The sequence below is a fragment of the Falco peregrinus genome, chromosome 5 (genome assembly GCF_023634155.1).
Source record: "Falco peregrinus isolate bFalPer1 chromosome 5, bFalPer1.pri, whole genome shotgun sequence".
Taxonomy (NCBI): Eukaryota; Metazoa; Chordata; class Aves; order Falconiformes; family Falconidae; genus Falco; species Falco peregrinus.
This window is the reverse complement of record NC_073725.1, coordinates 68653295-68672025: the sequence shown is the minus strand read 5'-3', so window position 1 is coordinate 68672025 and position 18731 is coordinate 68653295. Positions and strand designations below refer to the sequence as shown.

The window sequence follows — 18731 nt, the reverse complement described above, 5'->3', positions numbered from 1 at the left end:
CACCGGGGAGGGGGAGGGCAACGCAGCCACCTGGGTCACGTCAGGAGACCCCTGCAGCAGCCCCAGGCAGGGAGCGGAATCCAGCAGACACCCCCAGCCCCAGTTTTACTGGGACACAAAAAACTATGGCCGTCCCACTCCTCTGTGCACTGGTGTCCCCAGCTCTGGGGGTCCTGATAGTCACCCCCCACCCCAGGCCAACAGTGCTGTGCTAACAGGGAAGCAGCAGCAGAGTGCTGGCAGCATGCAGGGCTGCAGGGACAGGCAAGGTCTGAAGATGAGCAGAGTAAGGGCCTACATTACACCCTGTCCCCCAGCCCCTCCCCAGGACCTGGGGGCATTTTGCAAACTGGGCAGGGGAACACCCTCGTTCCACACATGGGGCAACTGAGGCAGGGAAGGGCATTACCACAGCAGGGCTGGGAAGCGCACAGCCTTGCTCCCCCGCCCCAAAGGTGCCAGGAGCACCCCCCTCCCAGGTTGACTCACCTCTGAGCAGGAGGAGACCACGCTGCTGTTCACTGTCTGCGTGCTGGCCCCATGCGACCGGAACATCCCAGCGGTGACGGGAGTGGGGTGGGGGGCATTACAGTACATGGGGGGGGCTGGCGCAGTGGGCGCAGGGCTGGGGGCCGGGCTCTGCTGGCACGTGGGCACCACAGGGATGCGGGCAAAGCCGGAGCCGGTACCACCATGCAGCGTCCGGCAGTGGGAGCTGGCGGCGGCCCCCGCCTCGCCCCGGCTGGCGATGACATGCCGGTGCTGGAGCTGCCCGCTGCTCTGCTGAGCTGCCAGCTGGAGCTGCACGAACATCATATGGTCACCCACACGCAGTGCCAGGGTCAGCGGGACCGTCCCGACAAGAAGTCGTTGACCTGGGGAGAGAAGGACCCCCCTGTCAGCCCTGGCACACGGCAAGCCCACCACGTGGAGCCCCCCCCAGTGCTAAGCAGGGAGATGTCCGTTGGCCCCACCGGTCTTACCAGGGGCACACAGCCATAGGAACGGGTCATTAGGGCAAGGAAAGGGCAACCCCCTCCCCAGAGCCCTTGCCCAGGCCCTTGGCCGTGCCAGCCTGGCAGGCAGGCAAGCCCAGCCATCGTCCCCGCGTGACCCCAGCCTGGTGCCAGCTCCATCAGCTGACGGCGCCAGGGGGTTATTTTTCTCTCTCCTGCCCTTTACCTCCCAGCACAGAACGAGCGTGCCCGCCTGCCTGCCCCTCCCCCGGCAGTGAACCCGGCACAGCCGGGGTGCCCCCGCCAGCACCCGGTGGGCAGGGCAGGCAGGGGCCAAAGCCAGCCGCGCAGCTGCACAGCTGCCAGCACCGCTCCTCTGGCCAGCCCAGCACCAGCAAGGAGGGGGCGTCCCATCCCCCCCCCCCCCCCCCCCCCCCCAAGCACAGGGAGTATGCTCCAGTGCCAGGAAGATGGGGAGGGGGCAGGTGAGGACATGCCGGGTCCCACTGCCATGACTTGGGGCTATGAGGCAGGAAAGGGCAGTCCACGTCCTGTGCAAACCCCTCCCCCCCCCCCGCCCCAATGCAGCCGGGGGCGGGGGGGGGGCCTACAGAGTGGCTGCACAGGCAGAATTTGCCCCTGCCCACCCCGGAGGGCTCTGTCACAGGCAGGTGATGGAGCAGCTGCAGCACAGAGACAGAGCAGAGGCCAGACCCTGCCCAGGTCACAGCTGTGGATGGATGGATGGGGGGGCCCAATCCCCATCATCTGCTGCCCCCCCAGCACACTGTGCTCCCCCCCCCCCCCCCCCCCAACTAAATCACTTGACATCTGTTCCAAGAAACAGGGGACCGCCCCCCACCCCCCCCCCCGCCCTCACATTCCTGGGGGTCTGGGGCAGCTGTGAGCCCCCCCACCATGGTGATCCCAGTCTGTGCTGCTGGGGGGGGGGGGCATTGTGCCTCTCACCCAGCCAGCTGAGGGGCGCGGGCTCACACACAGGCAGGGCTGTGGGCAGGACACCAGGTCACAGCTAATAGGGATGACGCCACCACCGCCACCCCCCCCAGCCGAGCTATTCTAGGGCACAGCAAGGACTGGCTTTCCCAGCCCGTCACGTGCAGCGCTGTGCACGGCTGCTGGCAGACGTCACCCTCCCACACCCCCACCAGCACCTTCGGGACACAACCGTCACCCGGAGGACAAGGTGAGGTGTCCCAAGCAGAGCCCACAGAGCTGTGCTCCCCCCCCTCACCATTACCCCCCTGGCCCACACCCCCCTCCTCCCAGGTAGGAGCTGGCACTTCTGCAGAGCACAGTCCCCCATCCCACTCTGGGCTCCCCCAGCCCCGTCCTGGCTCCCCCACGCCCCGTTCCAGCGGAGGCCGGTTCTGAGAAGCCGTGGGAAAAGCAGCTTTAAAAATACCAGCAGCAAAGCCCCGAGCATGTCAGGCGGAGGCTGCAGAGGAAGAGGTGGGCGTGAAGGAGACACTGCAGCTCTGGACACGGAGGTTACGGGGTGAGGGGGCGGGAGAGGATGGCAGGCATGCACACGGGCACGCATGCACACACACATGTGCATGCACACAGCACCTGGCCACAGGAAAGCTTCACCCCAGCCCCCATCCTGCCCCACGGCTCAGACTCTGCCTCGGTTTCCCTGCCCGCAGAAGCCACGGATGGAGACGTAACCAGCTGGCAGCTCCACCCCCCCCACGAATGCAGTACCCCCCCCATCCCCACCGCTCAGTCACGACTACCCCCAGCTCCAGCCACAACAGCCCCTCTGGCATCACCGACGCAGCCACCTGGGCTCCTGCCCCCAGCAGGCAGCAGCGCCAGGACAGGCAGCAGCTGCCCAGAGCCCAGGAGCACCCCAGCCCCAGCCCCACCCCCACCGGGACCCCACAGACCAGGTCCTGACACCGCTCTCCCCCAGCCAGCGTGCCTGGGGAAGGGGACCGGCCCCCTCCTGCCACCCAGCAACATGCCTGGGACAGGCAGGGGGGCTCCCATCCTTTCCCCCACCAAGACTCAGAGCAGTTCTTTTCACAGCCCTCCCTCACCTGGGGGGGTGGTGGTGGTGGTGTAATTGGGGCAGGAACACCCACACCAGCCCTTGCGACCCTCCACCAACCCCCGGCATCCCTCGCTCTGCCGGGGGAGCACTGTGCAACTCCCCAGGGCCCCCTGACGTCAGCCTGCACCCCAAATCGCCTCCCTGCTCCATCTGACTCACACCTGCCTGTGCCCTGCCTGACCCCTCGCCAGCACTGCGAGAACCCAGAGCACCCCAAACCCACACTGCTGGGCGCTTCCCAGCCACGCCAATAACAACCCCTTTCTCCCTAGGCATGGGGGTCCCACAGTGCCCTGCCCCCCCCAGAGGCTTGGTCCCCGGGGTGCCCCGGGCAGGGCGGCTGGGCTGGCAGCAGCACAGCTCTGGGGCTCCCAGCACCCGCCCCCACGCCGCTGCTAACCCCCACCACCACCCCCCCGGCAAAACCGGGCCGCTCCAATGCAAACATGTCCCACCCAGCCGCCCACAACCGCCTGGGGAGGACCCCGTCCCTCCCAGCTGGCTCTGCCACGGGGGCCAGGACAGCCTGACCAAGGGGTCCAGGGCCACCGCGTGCCCTCAAGCCCCCGTGCCTGGTGGTCTCCCGGGACCCTGCCAAACCCTGGGAGGGGACCCGGCTGCACTGTGCCGGGCTCAAAGCCCACAGGGACAGGGCAAGTGGCTCCCGGCTGCTTCTCAGAAAGGCCGATGACTCAGAGAACACCGCATTCCCGCCTCCCTCCGCCGCCTGGCCCCGCGTCACCCTGGTCCCCAGCCCCAGACACCCCCGGGCTGCTGGGGAGCAGCCCCTGCCCTCAGCAGGGTGGGCAGCACCCCCACAGAACCGCAGGGAAACTGGCAGAGCCAGCAGGGAATAACAAGCCCAGAGCAAGGATGGGGGAGGGGGGGGAGACAGGAAACAGCCCCCCCCCCGCTGTCCAGCCGGGCACAGCTGTGGCCAGCAGCTGGGTCCACCACCCAACCCCTGCCCGGGGTTTTTTCCATGCCAAGGAGGGCAGAGGGCCAGAGCCCCTCAGCCACATTCCTCTGGCCCCGGTAGAGCTGGGCAGGATGCGTCCCTGTCCCGTCTCCCGGTGCTCTGCAATGGGGCGGAAGGGGCTGGGGGCAGGAAGAGCTGATGCCGCAGGATCAGGCCCCAGCTGCCCGCCCCGGGGCCGTGGGCACGGCTCCCTGGAAAGCGGGGGCAGCCTGAGCGTGCCCAGCGGAAGGAAGCACAGCAAGCCCTTCCAGGAAGACCCCGTGCCGCTCGGCCGGGCCACAGCGTCACCTCCTGCCTGGCAGCCACTTCCCCAAAGGTACCTGGGTGGGGAGGGGGTGGCAGCGCCCCAGCCCCCCCGCCGCCCCCAGAGGAAGTCGGTGCAGCTCTCCCTGCACTGCCGGAGGATGCGTGACGCAGGCAGAGCCGAGCAAAGCATGAATGAGAGGAGTGGTTTCCTGCCCCCCCCCCCCCCCCCCCCCGCCCCCCCAGGTGCTGGCGGTTCCTCCTGCACAGCTCTGGCTTCCTGAATCACCGACCTGGGAGGAATCTGCAGCGGGCAGGGAGGTGCTGAGCTGCTGCCCACAGCCAGCACCACCCGCCCGCCGCAGCACACCCGGGCTGCCAGGACCCCTGCCCACCCGGCAGAGCCTCCAGGGGAAAACCAGGCAGCGCAGGGCGGGGGGGGCTACCAGACCGTAGCCCACACATCTCTCCCCCACCCCTGCTGTGCTGGGCCAGGAGGGGACCACTGCTGCCTGCCTGATGGGAGCCATGCTGGCCGTTACAAGCCCCCCCAGATGCAGGGGGTACCCCAAACCCCCCTGCTCTGGGCAGCTCCATGGGTTCCCTGGCCCTGCTGCTCCCTAGTCCATCACACATCACTGCCCACCCCAGCAGGGAACCACACAGCTCCCGCCAGAAACGGCTGCAGCCCTAAAGCCAGGACACACACCAGGACCCCCAGGCTGGGCTGCCAGAACCAGCCCCCTCCCACAGCTCTGCACCCCAGCTGGGACTGCCAGCACCCCGCGAGCAGACTGGGCTCCGCAGGGACAGCCTGTGGCACAGGACTCCTGGTGCAAGCTCAACCCCTTGGTCCACACAGGGTTAAACCAGCTGCCAAAGTCAAGGTCACCCTGGGCACCGCTGATGGAGGTCCCTTTGAGGGGGCCAGCCCTGGCCCTTGCCACATCCCCACACAGAGGGCACAGCCGTGCCCCCACCAAGCCCCCCACCCCGTCCAGCTCTGGCTGAGCCCATGGCACAGCACCGCGCTCAGCCCCCTCCTCCACATTCAGTGAGACAGGTTAAAAAAAAACAAAAACAAAAACATCCGCCACCTTTAAAAAAAAAAGCTGCACCACTGGCCAGAAAGGAAGGAAAGCATTTAACAGCAATAATAAAGAGACTGAAAACAAAGAAGCCAGGGCCTGCGCGGCTGGGGGTAAATTCCACCTTCGCGGCAGGCGGCCGGTGCCTGCGCGCGCACCCGCAGCAGCTCACCCAACGCTGGGAACGCTTCCTCCCGCGCTGCAGGCGGAGGGACCCCCCACCCACGCCACCTCCCACACCGCAGGCCACCCCACCAGCCGCCAAGAAACTTCACAGTTATTCTAAACACGGCCCCCACCAGCACCACCCCCTACGCCCCCTCCTTGGCACCCGGCACACAAGGCCACAGAGCAGGCACACGAGTGCCAGAACACCCAGGCATGGCCAACACCCCCCGCCCTGCAAGGACGGCTCCAAGGAGAGGGGGAAGAACCCTCTGGGTGCTGGGAGAAGCTGGGCTCTGCAGCCCCACAAGCCCCCAGGGTAGCCCAGTGGCCCCACAAGCCCCCTGCAACGCAGGGCACCAGCCACGAGGCAGGTGGGCAGCCCTGCCTCTGTAATGGGGGGCAGACAACTTGGGGGGGGGGGGGGAGGGGGGGCAGCTGCAACCCCACAAGCCCCCTGCAACGTACAGCACCAGCCACGAGGCAGGTGGGCAGCCCTGCCTCCGCACTGGGGGGCAGACAGCTGGAGGGGTGGGGGGCTGCAGCCCCACACCCCCTGGGCGGCCCAGCTCTGCCACCGACCTGCTGCGTGACCTTGAGTGAGTCACTTCACCTCCCAGCGCCTCTGCCCTCCCCGGCTCCCGGCGTGTTTGGGCTGCGAGCGCTGCAGCGTGGGACCTCCCTGCGCTCAGCGCTGCACAGGATGACGGCGCCTGCCCCGGGCACCACCCTCAGCGCTCCCAACCCTTTCTGAAGGGGAAACCTAAACGAAGCACTAAACACCAGAGCCTTTTGGAGAGGGGAAGGAGTCAGGTCAATGCAGCGCCCACCCCCCCACCACCTCGCCTCGCTTCCTTTGTCTCTATCTCAGTGCCCCGGCATCAAGCCTCTCACCTGAGTTTCAGTTAAGCTTTCCAGAGCTTGCATCACCGACTGTTCCGGCCTGGATGCCTGGGACTGGGGAAAAAAAAAAAAAAAAAAAGGAGGGGGGGTGGAAATTAACATTACAAATGCAGAGAAGGAGGGGGCGTCTGTGCAGCAGGAGGGGAGGGATGAATGTCACTTCCACTATTTCTACACAAGCCCCGAGAAAGCTACGAAATACTAAACCCACTGCCGTGGCCAAACCGGCGCTGCCTACCTGCGAGGGCTGGGGCAGCAGAGCCACAGGGCTGCCAGCACATCCTCGCCCGGGGCTTTAATAATAGATGGGAACGAGTGGGAGGGAGGGAGCAGCAGGAAAAGGCCGCTTACCATCAAACCGGCCTCCACGGTGGGCACCAGCGTCAGCTTGCTTCCTTCCACGACCCCCAGGTCCTGCAGTTTTCCAGAGCTAAGCCGGCTGTGGGGGGGAGGAGACGGATACAAGTGAGGTCGGCGCTGCCTCAGCCGGCTCCGTGCACCGACCGGGGGGGGGGGGGGGGGGGGCGCGCACAGGACGGGGGGACCCCAGCTGCGAGCCTGGCTGCTACCAGGGGACCAAGCTCCCACCCCCGACAGGCAGGGGGGGGACCCAGCACCGCACCAGTTCTGCTGCCTCTTTCCCCAGCTGCCCCCTGTGGCCGAGGGAGGGGGGCACAGCACACACGGTGCCGGGGGCGCACACGGTGCAAACGGGGCCCAGGGGCATCGCAGCCATCGGCAGAGCCGGTCAGGGACGGCGGGGGGGGGCCGCAGGGAAACCTGCCCCGGGAGGTGGGAAAGGAGCCGGAGGCAGAGTAGGGCGGGGGGGGGGGGGGGGGGGTGGCACGGTGGGGCGGTCCCCCCCACCCCCGGGGGCGCCGGCAGATGCATGCCCCCCGCCATCCCTTCCCCGATCCGGGTGGGACTCTCGAAGTTCCCGCAGGCCGGTGCTGAGCGGCCCCACAACCCCCCCGGACCGGGCCCCCGGCAGACAAAGGGCCCCCCCCCCCCCCCCGCGCTGGGGGCTCTGGGGGGGCCGAGCCGCGCCGCCGCCGAAGTTGAGCCCAGAACAAAGGGCAGGGCCCCCGCGGGGCACGGCCGGCGCCCGCCGCCCACAAAGGAGCCCGGCAAGGGCCGGGCGAGGGGGGCGGCGGCCGCGCTCCGGTCCCCGGCCCAGAGCCGCCCTCCCTCCGCCCCGGCCCCCGCTCGCCCCCGCCCGCGGCCCCCCGGGCTCCCCCCCGGCTCTGCCCTCCCGCCCCGTCGAGGAATGGGGCCAGGCAGGGGGAAGGGGGCGGGAGCCTTTGTGCGGTGCCGAGCCCGGTGCGAGGGGGCCGCCCCCGCGGCCGGGGATGGGGCCCCAACGCCCCCCCCCCCCCCCGGGCGAGCCCTACCTCTCTTTGTGCAGCAGAGCCAGCCGCTCCTTGGGCACCTTGAGCCGCTGGGACAGCCGCCGCTTCAGCCCCTCCACCGTCTCCTCGGCGGGCACGGAGAGCTCATAGCGGGTCCCGGTGGTGGTGTTGATGTAGAGGTTCATGGGGGGCTCGTTCGGGACCACCTCGCAGGCGGGAGCCCCGCGGCTGCAGCTCCTGGCGCCGGGCTGCGGGTCCATCCGCCGGCCTGCGGGGGGAGCGGCGGTCGGGGCCGGCGCAGGAACGGGGGGAGGAGGGGGGGCGGGCCGGGAGCGGACAAAGGAGGGAGCGGGGCCCACTCCGCCGGCGGCCGCGGGGACCCCGGTACAGCTTCAAGCGGCCGGGACGAGCCGAAGGAGGGGGGGGGGCGGCCGGGGTGGCGATCCCCTGGCAGGGCCCTACGCGGCCCAGGCAAAATAAAATATAAAAAAAAAATATAACAACGATTAAAAAAAAAAAAAAAACAACCCGTTCTCCGCTCGCTCCGGCGGCTGCTGGCGGGGCCGCGGGGAGGCGGCGCTGCCTGCGGGAGGGGGGCGGTGGAAGCGGCGCTGCCTGCGCTGCCCGCCCTGCTGCTGCCTGCGCCGCCGCCGCCTTTCTTTCTCTCCGCCGCTCGCTCGCGGGGTGCCTGGGGGCGGGGTGCGGGCCCGGGGGCCGCGGCGAGGGGCGGGGAGGCGCCGGGGACGCTTCGCTCCCCCCGTTCCCTGGGGCCGGACCCGCCGAACCGGCCGCCGCCGTCGCCGCGCTCCACCGGGCGGGGGCCGCGCGCGGAGTTACAATGTAGCAACGGCCGCGGGCGGGGCCTCGCCCTCATTCACTCCGGCTCCGCCGGCGGCAGCGGCCAATAGTGACGCGCCGGGCGCCCAGATATCCGCGGAGGCAGCCAATAGATGGCGGGTGCAGGTCCCCACGTGGCCCGGTGGAAGGGCGGCCCGGCCGGATTCCTCCCGCCCACGCGGCCCCGCCCCCGGCGCCCCCCCGGAGCCGTTCGCCATTCATAACCCCGGCGGGCAACAAAGGGCCCGGCAGCGCCGGCCGCCCCGGGAGCCGGTGCGAGGCCCGGGCAGCGCTGGGGGGGGGGTGGTGACTGCGGGACATGGGCGGGCTGCGGTGGGGGCGGCCCCCCGCGGCGGGAGGGGAAGTGCCTGCGGGGCCGGAGCCCCCGGAGCCGAGTGACGCGGGGACACCGAGGCGGAAAGGGGGGGGGGGGACACACACGCGCGCAGTCACCCGCGGTTGGTCACACGCACTCGCCCGGTCATCCTCCCGGTGACGCCGTTACAGCTACGAGGAACTGCCCCGACGCGGGGCTGCGCCCCCCCAGCACGCTCCTGCCACCCTCGCCCCGCGAACCTCCGACCCAGCACCCCCCAGCCCCGGCCCGGGAGGTGGAACGGGGCTCCGGGGCCCGGCAGCGTCGCCGGGGGGGCAGGGGGAGGGGGGGCTATGAGTCAGCAAAGCGCGGGCGCCCTCTGCCGGCCCCGCCGCGCCTCCCGCGTCCGGGGAGCCCTTGCGAGGCACCGGGGAGCGCGGCCGCGGAGCGCCCGGGTCCGCTGCCCTCCCGCTCGTACGGAGCGGGGCGACCCCCCCGGCGCGCCGGGGCTGGGGGCTCGGAGCCGCTCCCCGGGACGCGGCGGGGGCTGAGTGGGGCGCAACCCGCTCCCCGGGAGGCCTCGCTCGGGGACCCCGGCAGCCGGGGCGACGGGAGCCAGCCCCGGTGCTCCGTGCCCCGAGGGCGGGCGAAGCCCCGAGTGACCGGGGATACGGAGGGTCCCGGCGGATGGGGAGCGCTCCAGACACCGCGAGCGGCTGGGGTCTGCCGCGTGTCCCCCGGGGAAGCGAGACCACCCCGCCCGCTCCTCGAAAACTGAGTGAGCGCAGCCACGGTCCCGTGTCCCGGTTCGTGTCCCGGTCCCGTGTCGTGTCCCCCCCCACCTCCCCGGGACCCCCGCGATGGTCTGGCCCGGCCCCACTCACCGAGCCCGGAGCGCTGCCCCGCGGTTCCCCGGCGCGGCTGGAACTCAGTTGCCTCCGGCGGTGGGAAGGGGGAGCGAGACCCCTGAAGGCTCCTGGGGAGGGGGGTGTCGCCGTGCCGTGCCGTGCCGTGCCCCCTCCCGAGCGCTGCCGCCCGCCCCAGCGCAGCCCTGACGCGGAGCTGCTGGGGAGGTGCCCCAAGTTTTATCCCGCACCGCCCGGGGTGGAGCCTGGCGGGGGCAGGGACCGGCCCCGGCCCCGGCCGCGGTGGGACCCGCAGGTGACGCGGCCGCACCTGCTCCCGAAGGGGGGGGTCCCGGGGGGGGTCCCGGCCTTTGCCGCCCGGTCCCTCCCCTGGGGGTCCCCGCCCCTGCCCTCCATCCCGGGTCCTTCTCGCGGCGTCCCTGCTCGGCATCCCCCTGCCCCCCCGTCTCAGCCCCCCCTCCCCTCCCCCAGGGGGGGCTTGGCCTCTCCCGGGGTCCCGGCTCTGTCCCTCCGGGGGTCCCGGTCACACGGGGCTGCTGCACCCCGCGGGCAGGCAGGGGGGACCAGCCGGGTGGGGGGGAGGGGGGCGGTCTGGACTCCTCTCCCCATCCGGCTGTCGCATCGCTGGGGGTCAAAGTCAGTCTGTGCATGGGGAACCGATGGGCTGAACTCTCCTGGGAAGCTGAGCTTCGGTGGAGACTCTCTCATGTCTAATAGCGAGGTTGGGCTGTCCCTCCCCTAGGGATTCCCTCTGCCAACCACCTACTTCCCAGTCAGGACAAGGACTCAGCCCTACAGAATTTTTTGGAGGAGAGAAGCAAGGGGCCAGTGTACCGCTGGTGCTGGGGTGTGATGCCCCGGTGGGTGCCCTGGAGCAGACACACAGGCCACTGTTCCCCCAGGACAGTCTCTGGGGGGCTGGCAGCTGCCCCAGTGCGTGGGGAGCATGCTGGGGAGATGCTGCGTGACCTCAGGCTGACGGTGCTGGGTCTCTCCCTCGCAGACAATGCCCTGGCACAACCAAGACACAAAGCAGCTGGAGGTGGGGATCTGGCGGCCAGTTTGCAGCGGGGAGGGGGCCACATGTCCCTGACTGGTGAAGCAGCAGTGATGGGGGGGGCGGGGGGAGCTCTCTGTAGCCCCGAAACGCTGCCTGGGGTGGGTGCAGAGCCACGTTGGGGTGGGAGTGAGGCCCCTCCACGTGCAAAGAGCAGAGCTGGGTTGGGAGGGAGCCTCTGTGGCACAGCCCGCGGCCCCCCGCCCGCCCCGGCCCCCTCCAGGCTCTCAGGGGGGAGATGAGCTCAGGCGGCTCCGGCTCCAGCTCCTGCCATTGTTGTCCCTGGGAGAGGGGCCGGGGCAGGGACGCGCCATTGTTCTCCCCGGGAGCTGCGGAGCCCCGGGCCCGTGAAGCCGCCCCTCCGGGGGGCAGGTCCCCAACTTGCTGTGTGGGGTGAGGCCCCACAGGGAGAGGGGCAGCCCGGCCCCGGCACGTTTGGCCCTGCCACGGTTCAAGCTTGTGTACCAGGAGGGGCTGTGGTGGGCTCCAGGCATCATCCCAGAGCCACCTCCTTAGGGCCCAGGGCCCAGCCCCCACCCCAGGCCTGTGGGGAGGGACGAGGGGATGTCACAGCCATGGGGCAGCTGCCCCAACGCTGGCTGGGCATGTGGCCCGCTCTGTTGGCAAAGCACGCCATGCCCCAAGGGCAGTTTATCTCCCCACGTCCTTGCAGCCCCGAGGAGATTCACGGTCGCCACCCTCCCTGCACGCCTCCATCTCCTGCCTGGGAGGAAGCTCATCTCCTTCAGCAGTCCCATGACTCCGGGAGCTGGTGCTTTAGGAAGCATGTGCAGATTTCAGTATGGTCAAAGGTATCCGGAGCCTCCAGAGACGCAAGCTGGGAGATCCCAGGATTCCCAGCAGCCCAGATTCTGTGTGTTTAGTTTATTGTGTTGCCTTGGGAATAAATCGTTAAAGATTACAGTCAGACTTGGGCATAATTGCTGTGCGGCATCAGAGGCTCCTGCCGTCTCCAGAGGGAGCGTTCTCCAAACCCCGCATGGCTGAGCAGCTTGGGGAGAGACGATCCGACAAGCAAATACCTACACAAATCCCGCTGCAGGCCACACGCAGCTCCCGCAATCCGCTTAGCTAACCTGGGCCCTGCGGATTAGCCCCTGCGGCGGCTCACATGCACCGGGGCGGAGGAGAGGGGCTTACCCGGGGTCCCACGGGGACGCTTCCCACAGGGCCTGCACGTCCCGGCACAGGGGCACACTCGAGGCCGGACCACGGTGACAACTCCTTGGGCAGGACCATGGTGGCATCTCCTCCGCTTCCCTTGGTGCTGCTCCATCCCCACCAGCTTCGGTTGGGAGCCCTGAATCTTTTGGGGGCTGGTTCTTGGAAGTCCTGTCCCTCGAAGGAAGGGAATTCCCAGCCCTCCTTCTTTGGGGAAATCCCCCACCAGCCCAGGCAGCAGCTTTTCTCTTTTCTCTCTTCCGAATTAATTTTTTTTTTTTAACCCCCTTTTGGATTGAATTCCTGGCTGACTTCACAGCTTGGGCGAACGGGGATTTTATCCCAAGTCTCTGCGCTCCCCTTGCAGGTGTGGGGTCATGGGACTAGGGCAGAGCTGGTGCTGAGCTCAGGGAGACAAGGGAAGAGGGGGAGTTTCTTGTAACGTGCAGCCTGGGGGTACCCAGGTGGGACAGGGACTCTTTTCCCTTGTGATTTCACCTGGCCCCCAGCCCGGGGAGGGGAACGATCCCATTTCCATGGGGAAATGGCGTGGCCATGAAAGGGCCGATGCCGGGGGGCATGGCACAGGCAGCGGGGCCCAGCCGCATGGTGCCCAACCGGGGCCCCGCCACCGAGCTGCCGGCAGGAGTGGGAGCGTTCCCACGGGCACGGGGCCAGCGGCAGGGCTCGCACGGGCACACCCCGGCAGGAGGGTGCAGCCGAACCACTTCACCTCCACCCACAGGGTCTGGCCCACCAGGTACAGCCAGCACTGCTTCAGTGGGGGAGATGCAGGGCTGGGGGTCCCGGCTCCCCCTCCCCATCCCCTGAGCCCTGCAGGGCCAAGCGGCTCAGCCTTAGTCATGGTGGCAAGCGGTGACTCACATTGCCCTGGCGCGCTCAGGTGAGACATGGCTTGCTGCTGTGAACCGGGAACCGGCAATCCCCACCTTCCCGGTACAGAGCCAGGCACACACCCCCGTGGCCAGAGCCCCCCGTCCCACCGAGCTCGGAGGCTGCCTGGTGGCCGGCAGCTCGTGGCAAGCGCAGGGCGTCCTTGGGCAGGATGGCGGGGCCGGGGCTGGTGACGCTGGTGGGGCTGTAAACACCCAGGCGTGTCCTTAGAAACACACAACCAGCTCCGTGTGTTTCCCGGCTCTCCGGGATGTGTCCCGGTGGCCCTTGGCAGCGTGTCCAGGCGTCACAGCCCTGGGGACACTCTGACTGCCGGCCTCATGCAGCCGGAGCCAGTGGCCCAGCCTGGCCTTGCCTGCCATGCCTTGGCTCTGGGGCACCCCATCTCCCCGGGGCTCTGCCCATCACCGCGACCTCAGGTCTGGCTGAGGCCAGGTGAGCCCCAGAGGTGAAGGCACCACTGGGATGACTTAGGCGGCCACCCAGGTAGGGGGGACCGGGCACCCTGGGCAGCCCTGCAGGCAGGGGGGACCTCAGCACAGTGCAGGGCTGGAGAGCTCCCACTGGACCCCAGGATGAGCCAGTTCCCAGCCATGCAGTGCTGGTGCGGGGCTGGGGCAGGGGGAGTCACTGCAGAGGCTCCCACTCACGGCCTGGCCCCGGCTCCGGGAAGGATGGCGAATCCCTCTGGATATAGCAGCACCGTGGGCCCAGGTGTGGGGCCATACTTGGCTGTGTTGGGCCGTGGCCCCACTGCCTACGGTGAGGCCAAGGCTATTCTTGGCTCCCTGAGCTCACGGTCCCCTTCGGGATGCTGAGCTCTCCGTCCCCGCTGACGCAGGGTCAGTGGCTCCCTGCCCTCAGCCCTGCTGCCTCTCTGCCAGCCCCTGACGCTGCCGGCCCGTGGCCAGCACCCCCTGACGGGGTGGGAGCGGAGCTTTGACTCTCCCCTCTCACCAGCCGGAGCAGCAGACGGGCAGGTTGGCCCGGCTGCACCCGGGGCCAGGCACGGGCAGCCAGCTGGCCCCAGTCCTGCGCAGCATCCCTGGGCTGGCGTGCAGCTGGGGCTCTGGCAGCAGCTGAAACCACCGTGGGGGCTGGGGGCATTTCCCCTGCCTCGCTCCCTGCCTGGACTTCAGCCCAGAGCCATACTGGGAGAGGGCAGGGGGAACCCTGAACCCCGGCACGGGCCATATCCAGTCCTACCTCATGCCCCAGCTCTGCTGCTGCCCTTCTGCCACCGCAGCCGCTGTCCCTGCTGAGCCCTGTCCTGTGCCCCAGCCCATGTAGGAACCCAGTGCCAGCCCTGTGCAAGTGCCGGGGGCGGTGTGGCAATCGCAGAAATTGCGGGTCAGGAGAGGTCTTGGCAGTTGCATCAGCGCTGTGGGCACATGCTGCTGGTTTGTGCCCACTGATGGGACCCTCTCCTGGGCACAGCCTGGGGGCTGAGACCCCCCTGTGGGGCAGGACCTGGCTCCTGCTCCTAGAAAGCCCCTGGAAATGCAGGCATCCAGCGGCTGCTGGGGTGGGAAGTGGCACCTGGGGAACAGCCCCCTGCCCGCTGTGGCTGAGAGGAACTAGAGCCCCGAGACCCTGCACCCCTCCCTCCCACGGAAAGCCCCCTCCCAGCTGGACCTCCGGCTGGATCCGGCCCCAGCCTGCGCAGTCGTTTCTCAGATGCTGCCGCAACATTTCTTGGTTTGCTTTAAATCACCAGCTCCAGGAGTCAGATGACAACTCAGCTTCTTGTTGTTGTTGTTGTTATTATTATTATTATTATTATTATTATTATTATTATTATTATTATTATTATTATTATAAATGCTGAAGCGAGTTGCCAGCCCTGGGGAGGGGAAGGACCTGGGATTTCAGTAGCCTCCTTGGGTACCTGCTGAACCTTGTTCCTGGGGCGACCCAGGCTCATAAATCAGGGGGAAAGTAAAATCTCCATCCCACCCCACCGCATCCCATTCCACCCCATCCCACCCCAGCCCATCCCATCCCACCCATCCCTCAGCTCCTGCCACAGGGCTGGCTGGGGCGGTTTGTGGTCCAACCGGGGCGAGAGCGGAGCCAAAGCTGCGGTGGCCACAAGCCAGCCAGCACCACCCGCACTCTGCCTCCGCCGCCGCCCCAGGGCTGATCCCCTCACCCTGCGGCCATGGCCACCCCCAGCCCCCGAAGCTGCCCCTGCCCTTGTCGCACCTCAGCCGGGGGGCGCAGGGGCTGCCCCTCTGGCACTGCCCGGCACCGGGGAGCATTGTCACAGGGTGTCCATGGTGCCACCGCTACAGACACCAGGACCCCATCACTCCCCACGCCCCACCCCACCCCCGCAGCCCGGCTACCCCCCGGGACTACACACCCCATAATGCACCGAGGCGACCTAGCAGTGGGTTGGGCCAGTGTTTCCCGCAATGCATCATGGGGGGTGTAGTCTGGCCGCCCCCCTTCGGGGTGCGCAGCTTGGTGTGCAGCATCCCCAGCACCCAACCCTCACCACTGCCCCGTGGCTGCGGAACGCTCGGTGCCACCACCCAGGGGGTCGCACGGGAGCATGGCTGGTGATGGGGGGTGCTGAGCCCACCCGTGGGGGCTTGTCCCTGCTGCCCAGGGGACACCGGCCAAATCCTGCCTGCACACAGGGCAGAGCGTGGGATGGATCCTGCAGAGCCTGAGCCTGTGGCAAGGGCCGGGGGTGATGCTGCTGCAAGGCCCTGGGGCCTGGTGTGGGATGGCCATCGGGGGGTGGGGGTGGCATGTCCCGCTGGGCTGCCCCACGCGCTGACACGTGGGCACACACTCAGCGTGGTGACATCCCCATCCCCATCTGCCCGCTGCTCCGCTCAGGCCCACGTCAGGAATGTGGGAACCTCACCTGGGCAGGGGTCATGGTGCCAGCCCAACGCCACGGGTGCCCCTCTGCCTGGCGCCCCCATCACCACCTCGGGGGGCTCAGGGCTGCTGCCAGGAGGGCCAGGGTCTGGCAGGGTGAGCAGCAGCCCTGTGGCACCTCTGGCACTGCACGGGCCACGGGATGGTGCAGGCATGGGCGGTGGGCATGCTGACACACGGCCCCGCTCCCAAGCCTGGCGCTCACCGAGGCATGTGTCTGCATGAGTGTGCCCGTGCCCACCGCCCATGTCTGTGCCATCCTGCTGTGCCAGAGGTGCCACGGGGATGCTGGTCGCCCTGCCGAGCCCTGGCCCCGGGAGGAGGCGCTTCCTCCTGCTTCATCCCCGCACACGCGTGTGCAGCCCCTCCAGCAGCACAGCCCCAACCGGGCACACTCATGCACACACAGACATGCTTGCTCTGCACACAGACACAGGCACACACGCTCACCCCCATGCACGCTGACCCAGGTGGGGGTGCACAGCCCCCCCAGCCAGGCCGGACACTGGCTCACGCTGCTCACACACATCCCGTCATGGGTGCACGCACCCCCTCGCTTCCTGGCCAGGCTGCGCTCTCCCTCCGGCTGCTGTTCCTGTTTACAGTGATGGAGCTGCCTGCCCGACCCTCCCTGCACCGGGTGGGTGGGGGCTGGCCAGAGCAGGGGGCACCGCCACAAGTGCTGCCACGTGGCCCCAGCTGTGGGACACCAGTGCTGGCGCCGCACGTCGTGCCTGACCCCAGGTCCTGGTGCTGCTCGGGGTGGCAGGCTGGTCCCCAGCTGATGGCTGTGTGGGGTCACCCACTCCCCCGCGGATGCGGGGCTACAGCCTGTTCTGGGAACAGCAGGAAATCCTGGCGGGAGGAGAGCCGGACCCTGGCTGGACACAGGGCTGGGCAGCAGCGGCTGGGCAGAGGCTGCCCTGTGCCATGCTTGGAGGTGTGGGTGCCGTGTGGCTGCCCTGTGCTTGGACACTTGTATGTCAGGGTGTCCCAGCACCTCCAGGCAGGGCTGGCTTTCCCCCTCCCTCTTGCCGGACCCTCCCTGGGTGCTCAGGGGTGCCTGCCGAAGCGAGGCCACCCTGCACCCCTTCCCCAGCCCCCCGGGGGAGGGAGGGAGGTGGTGTGCTCAGGGTGTGGGTGAGTCAATGCGGAGCGAAGAGCAGAGGGAAGAATCTGGCCCTGGGCTGGACCCACTGCGCCACATTCCCCAGCGCCAAGGCACGCTGCTGGGAGACAGGCTCAGCTCACCCCCGGCGCGCTACCTGTGGGGAAACTGAGGCACCAACCAGGGAAGTGACTCACCCTGCACTGTGGCCTTTTAAATGCCCTGCTCTGATTAGATAATGGGCGGAAGGATCAGAGAGAGATGAACAAACCCTCATTAAACCTTTGTCTGCCCATAGCGCCTTCAGCTCCCAACGGAGACCTTGGCCATGCTGGGCCGGTGCTGGCCCAGCTCGGAGGCAGCCCTGCCCCAAAACACACTTGCTCACACCTGTACCGGGTGGCTGGTGGTGTGGATGAGTGTGGGCTCGAGCACACCCCGGCACTCCACGTGCCAGTGAAGGCAAGGCACTGTCCCAGCTGCCAGCGGGGTCCCAGACCCCTACCAAGCCCTGCTGGGACCCCGCTGCCTGGAGAGCCCGGAGCTGGAGCCGGGTGCTTCTCCAGCCCCTTGCCTGGGTGATGCTGAGAGCATCCTGGGATGCTGCCAGGCAGGCAGCCCCTCTGGCAGGCATGGAGCAGGGAGCTCCTGCACCCACCAGGCTCGGGGGGGGGGGGGGGGGGTCCAGTGGGCAGGAATTGGATCTCCCTGATTGCGTTAGTCGCAGTGATGAAAGAGGCACATGTGGTGACAGAGCTCGAACCACTTGTGACGACGGGGAGGGGGAAGGAAGCGCTGTGCCGGGGCTCTTCTCCTGCCTTTCTCTTCTTCGTCCTCTCCCTCACAGGGTGCAATTAGTGCCCAGAGCTCGGCCCTGGCGGCGGGGTGTGGGTAGCTGCAGCGACATTCGCTTCAAGGCTGTGATAGTTCGCCAGACAAGGCCAGCATCCCAGGGCAGCCAGCATCTCAGGGCAGCTGGCACAGAGCAGCTCCCGGGCCACCATCCCTGGAACTCGGTGCCATGTGGGGCTGGGGTTGGAGGGAGAGAGGGCTCTGCTGGTGGCTGAGCTCAGCAGAGGCTGGCTGCAGCACCCGGCCAGAAAAAACCCTCCCGAGGTGGGGGGCCCCCCCTGCTCTCCCGGTGCTCTCCCGGTGCCTGTGGTCCCAGCGCTGCCAGCGGCTCCCTGGGGGCTGTGGGGGTGCCGCGGCACTTGCCTGCTGGTGCTCCCACCGGGGCACTGCCAGCTGGGCCAGGCCGGCGTCGTGTGCTCTCTGCAGGATTAGGGTTTGAGGGGAAATGCGATACGGCAGCGATAGGTTAGGCTGCAGGAGATTAGATCATCTGTGGTTTTGGGAGCATCAGCAGAGCAGGGCTCTTGTGTAACCTCTGTGGTGCAGCGCCTGCCTCCCGCCGCCCTCCCCAGGCAGCACGGCCCCCACCGGCCCCCCACCCTGCTGAGCCCCTCATCACCCATGGACAAGCCAAAAACGCAGTGACGTTGCTAATGCTTTGATGGAAACCGGAGAGACCCGGGAGCCTGCTTGTGCTTGGCGTGGGGTGCTTGGCCAAACAAGAGCCAGACAAAAGCAAAAGAAGAACTCATCAGCCTCTGTGCCGCCTGCCCTGCTCAGGCGCTCCAGACAGCGTTCAAAGTGAAAAGCATCAGCTCATGTTTTACAGGAGATGCATTTCCAAAGGAAAACACTGCCGGTTAAGCCCCCAGACCAGTTCCTTCCCTTTTCAACCAGCCACAGCCATTTGCTGAATCCGAGGTGGCTTCAGAAAGCTGTC

The 18731-nt window shown here is 68.1% G+C and overlaps 1 protein-coding gene across 1 annotated transcript; it reads right to left on the bottom strand.

Moving 5' to 3' along the window:
- Positions 1-489: 489 nt before the first annotated feature.
- Positions 490-6843, bottom strand: MIDN (midnolin; the record flags this gene model as incomplete). Its single annotated transcript, XM_055803950.1, is given in 3 exon segments — positions 490-875; positions 6406-6468; positions 6766-6843. A coding segment is annotated over 1 exon segment (327 nt), but the record flags the coding sequence as incomplete, so codon positions are not given.
- Positions 6844-18731: the final 11888 nt, after the last annotated feature.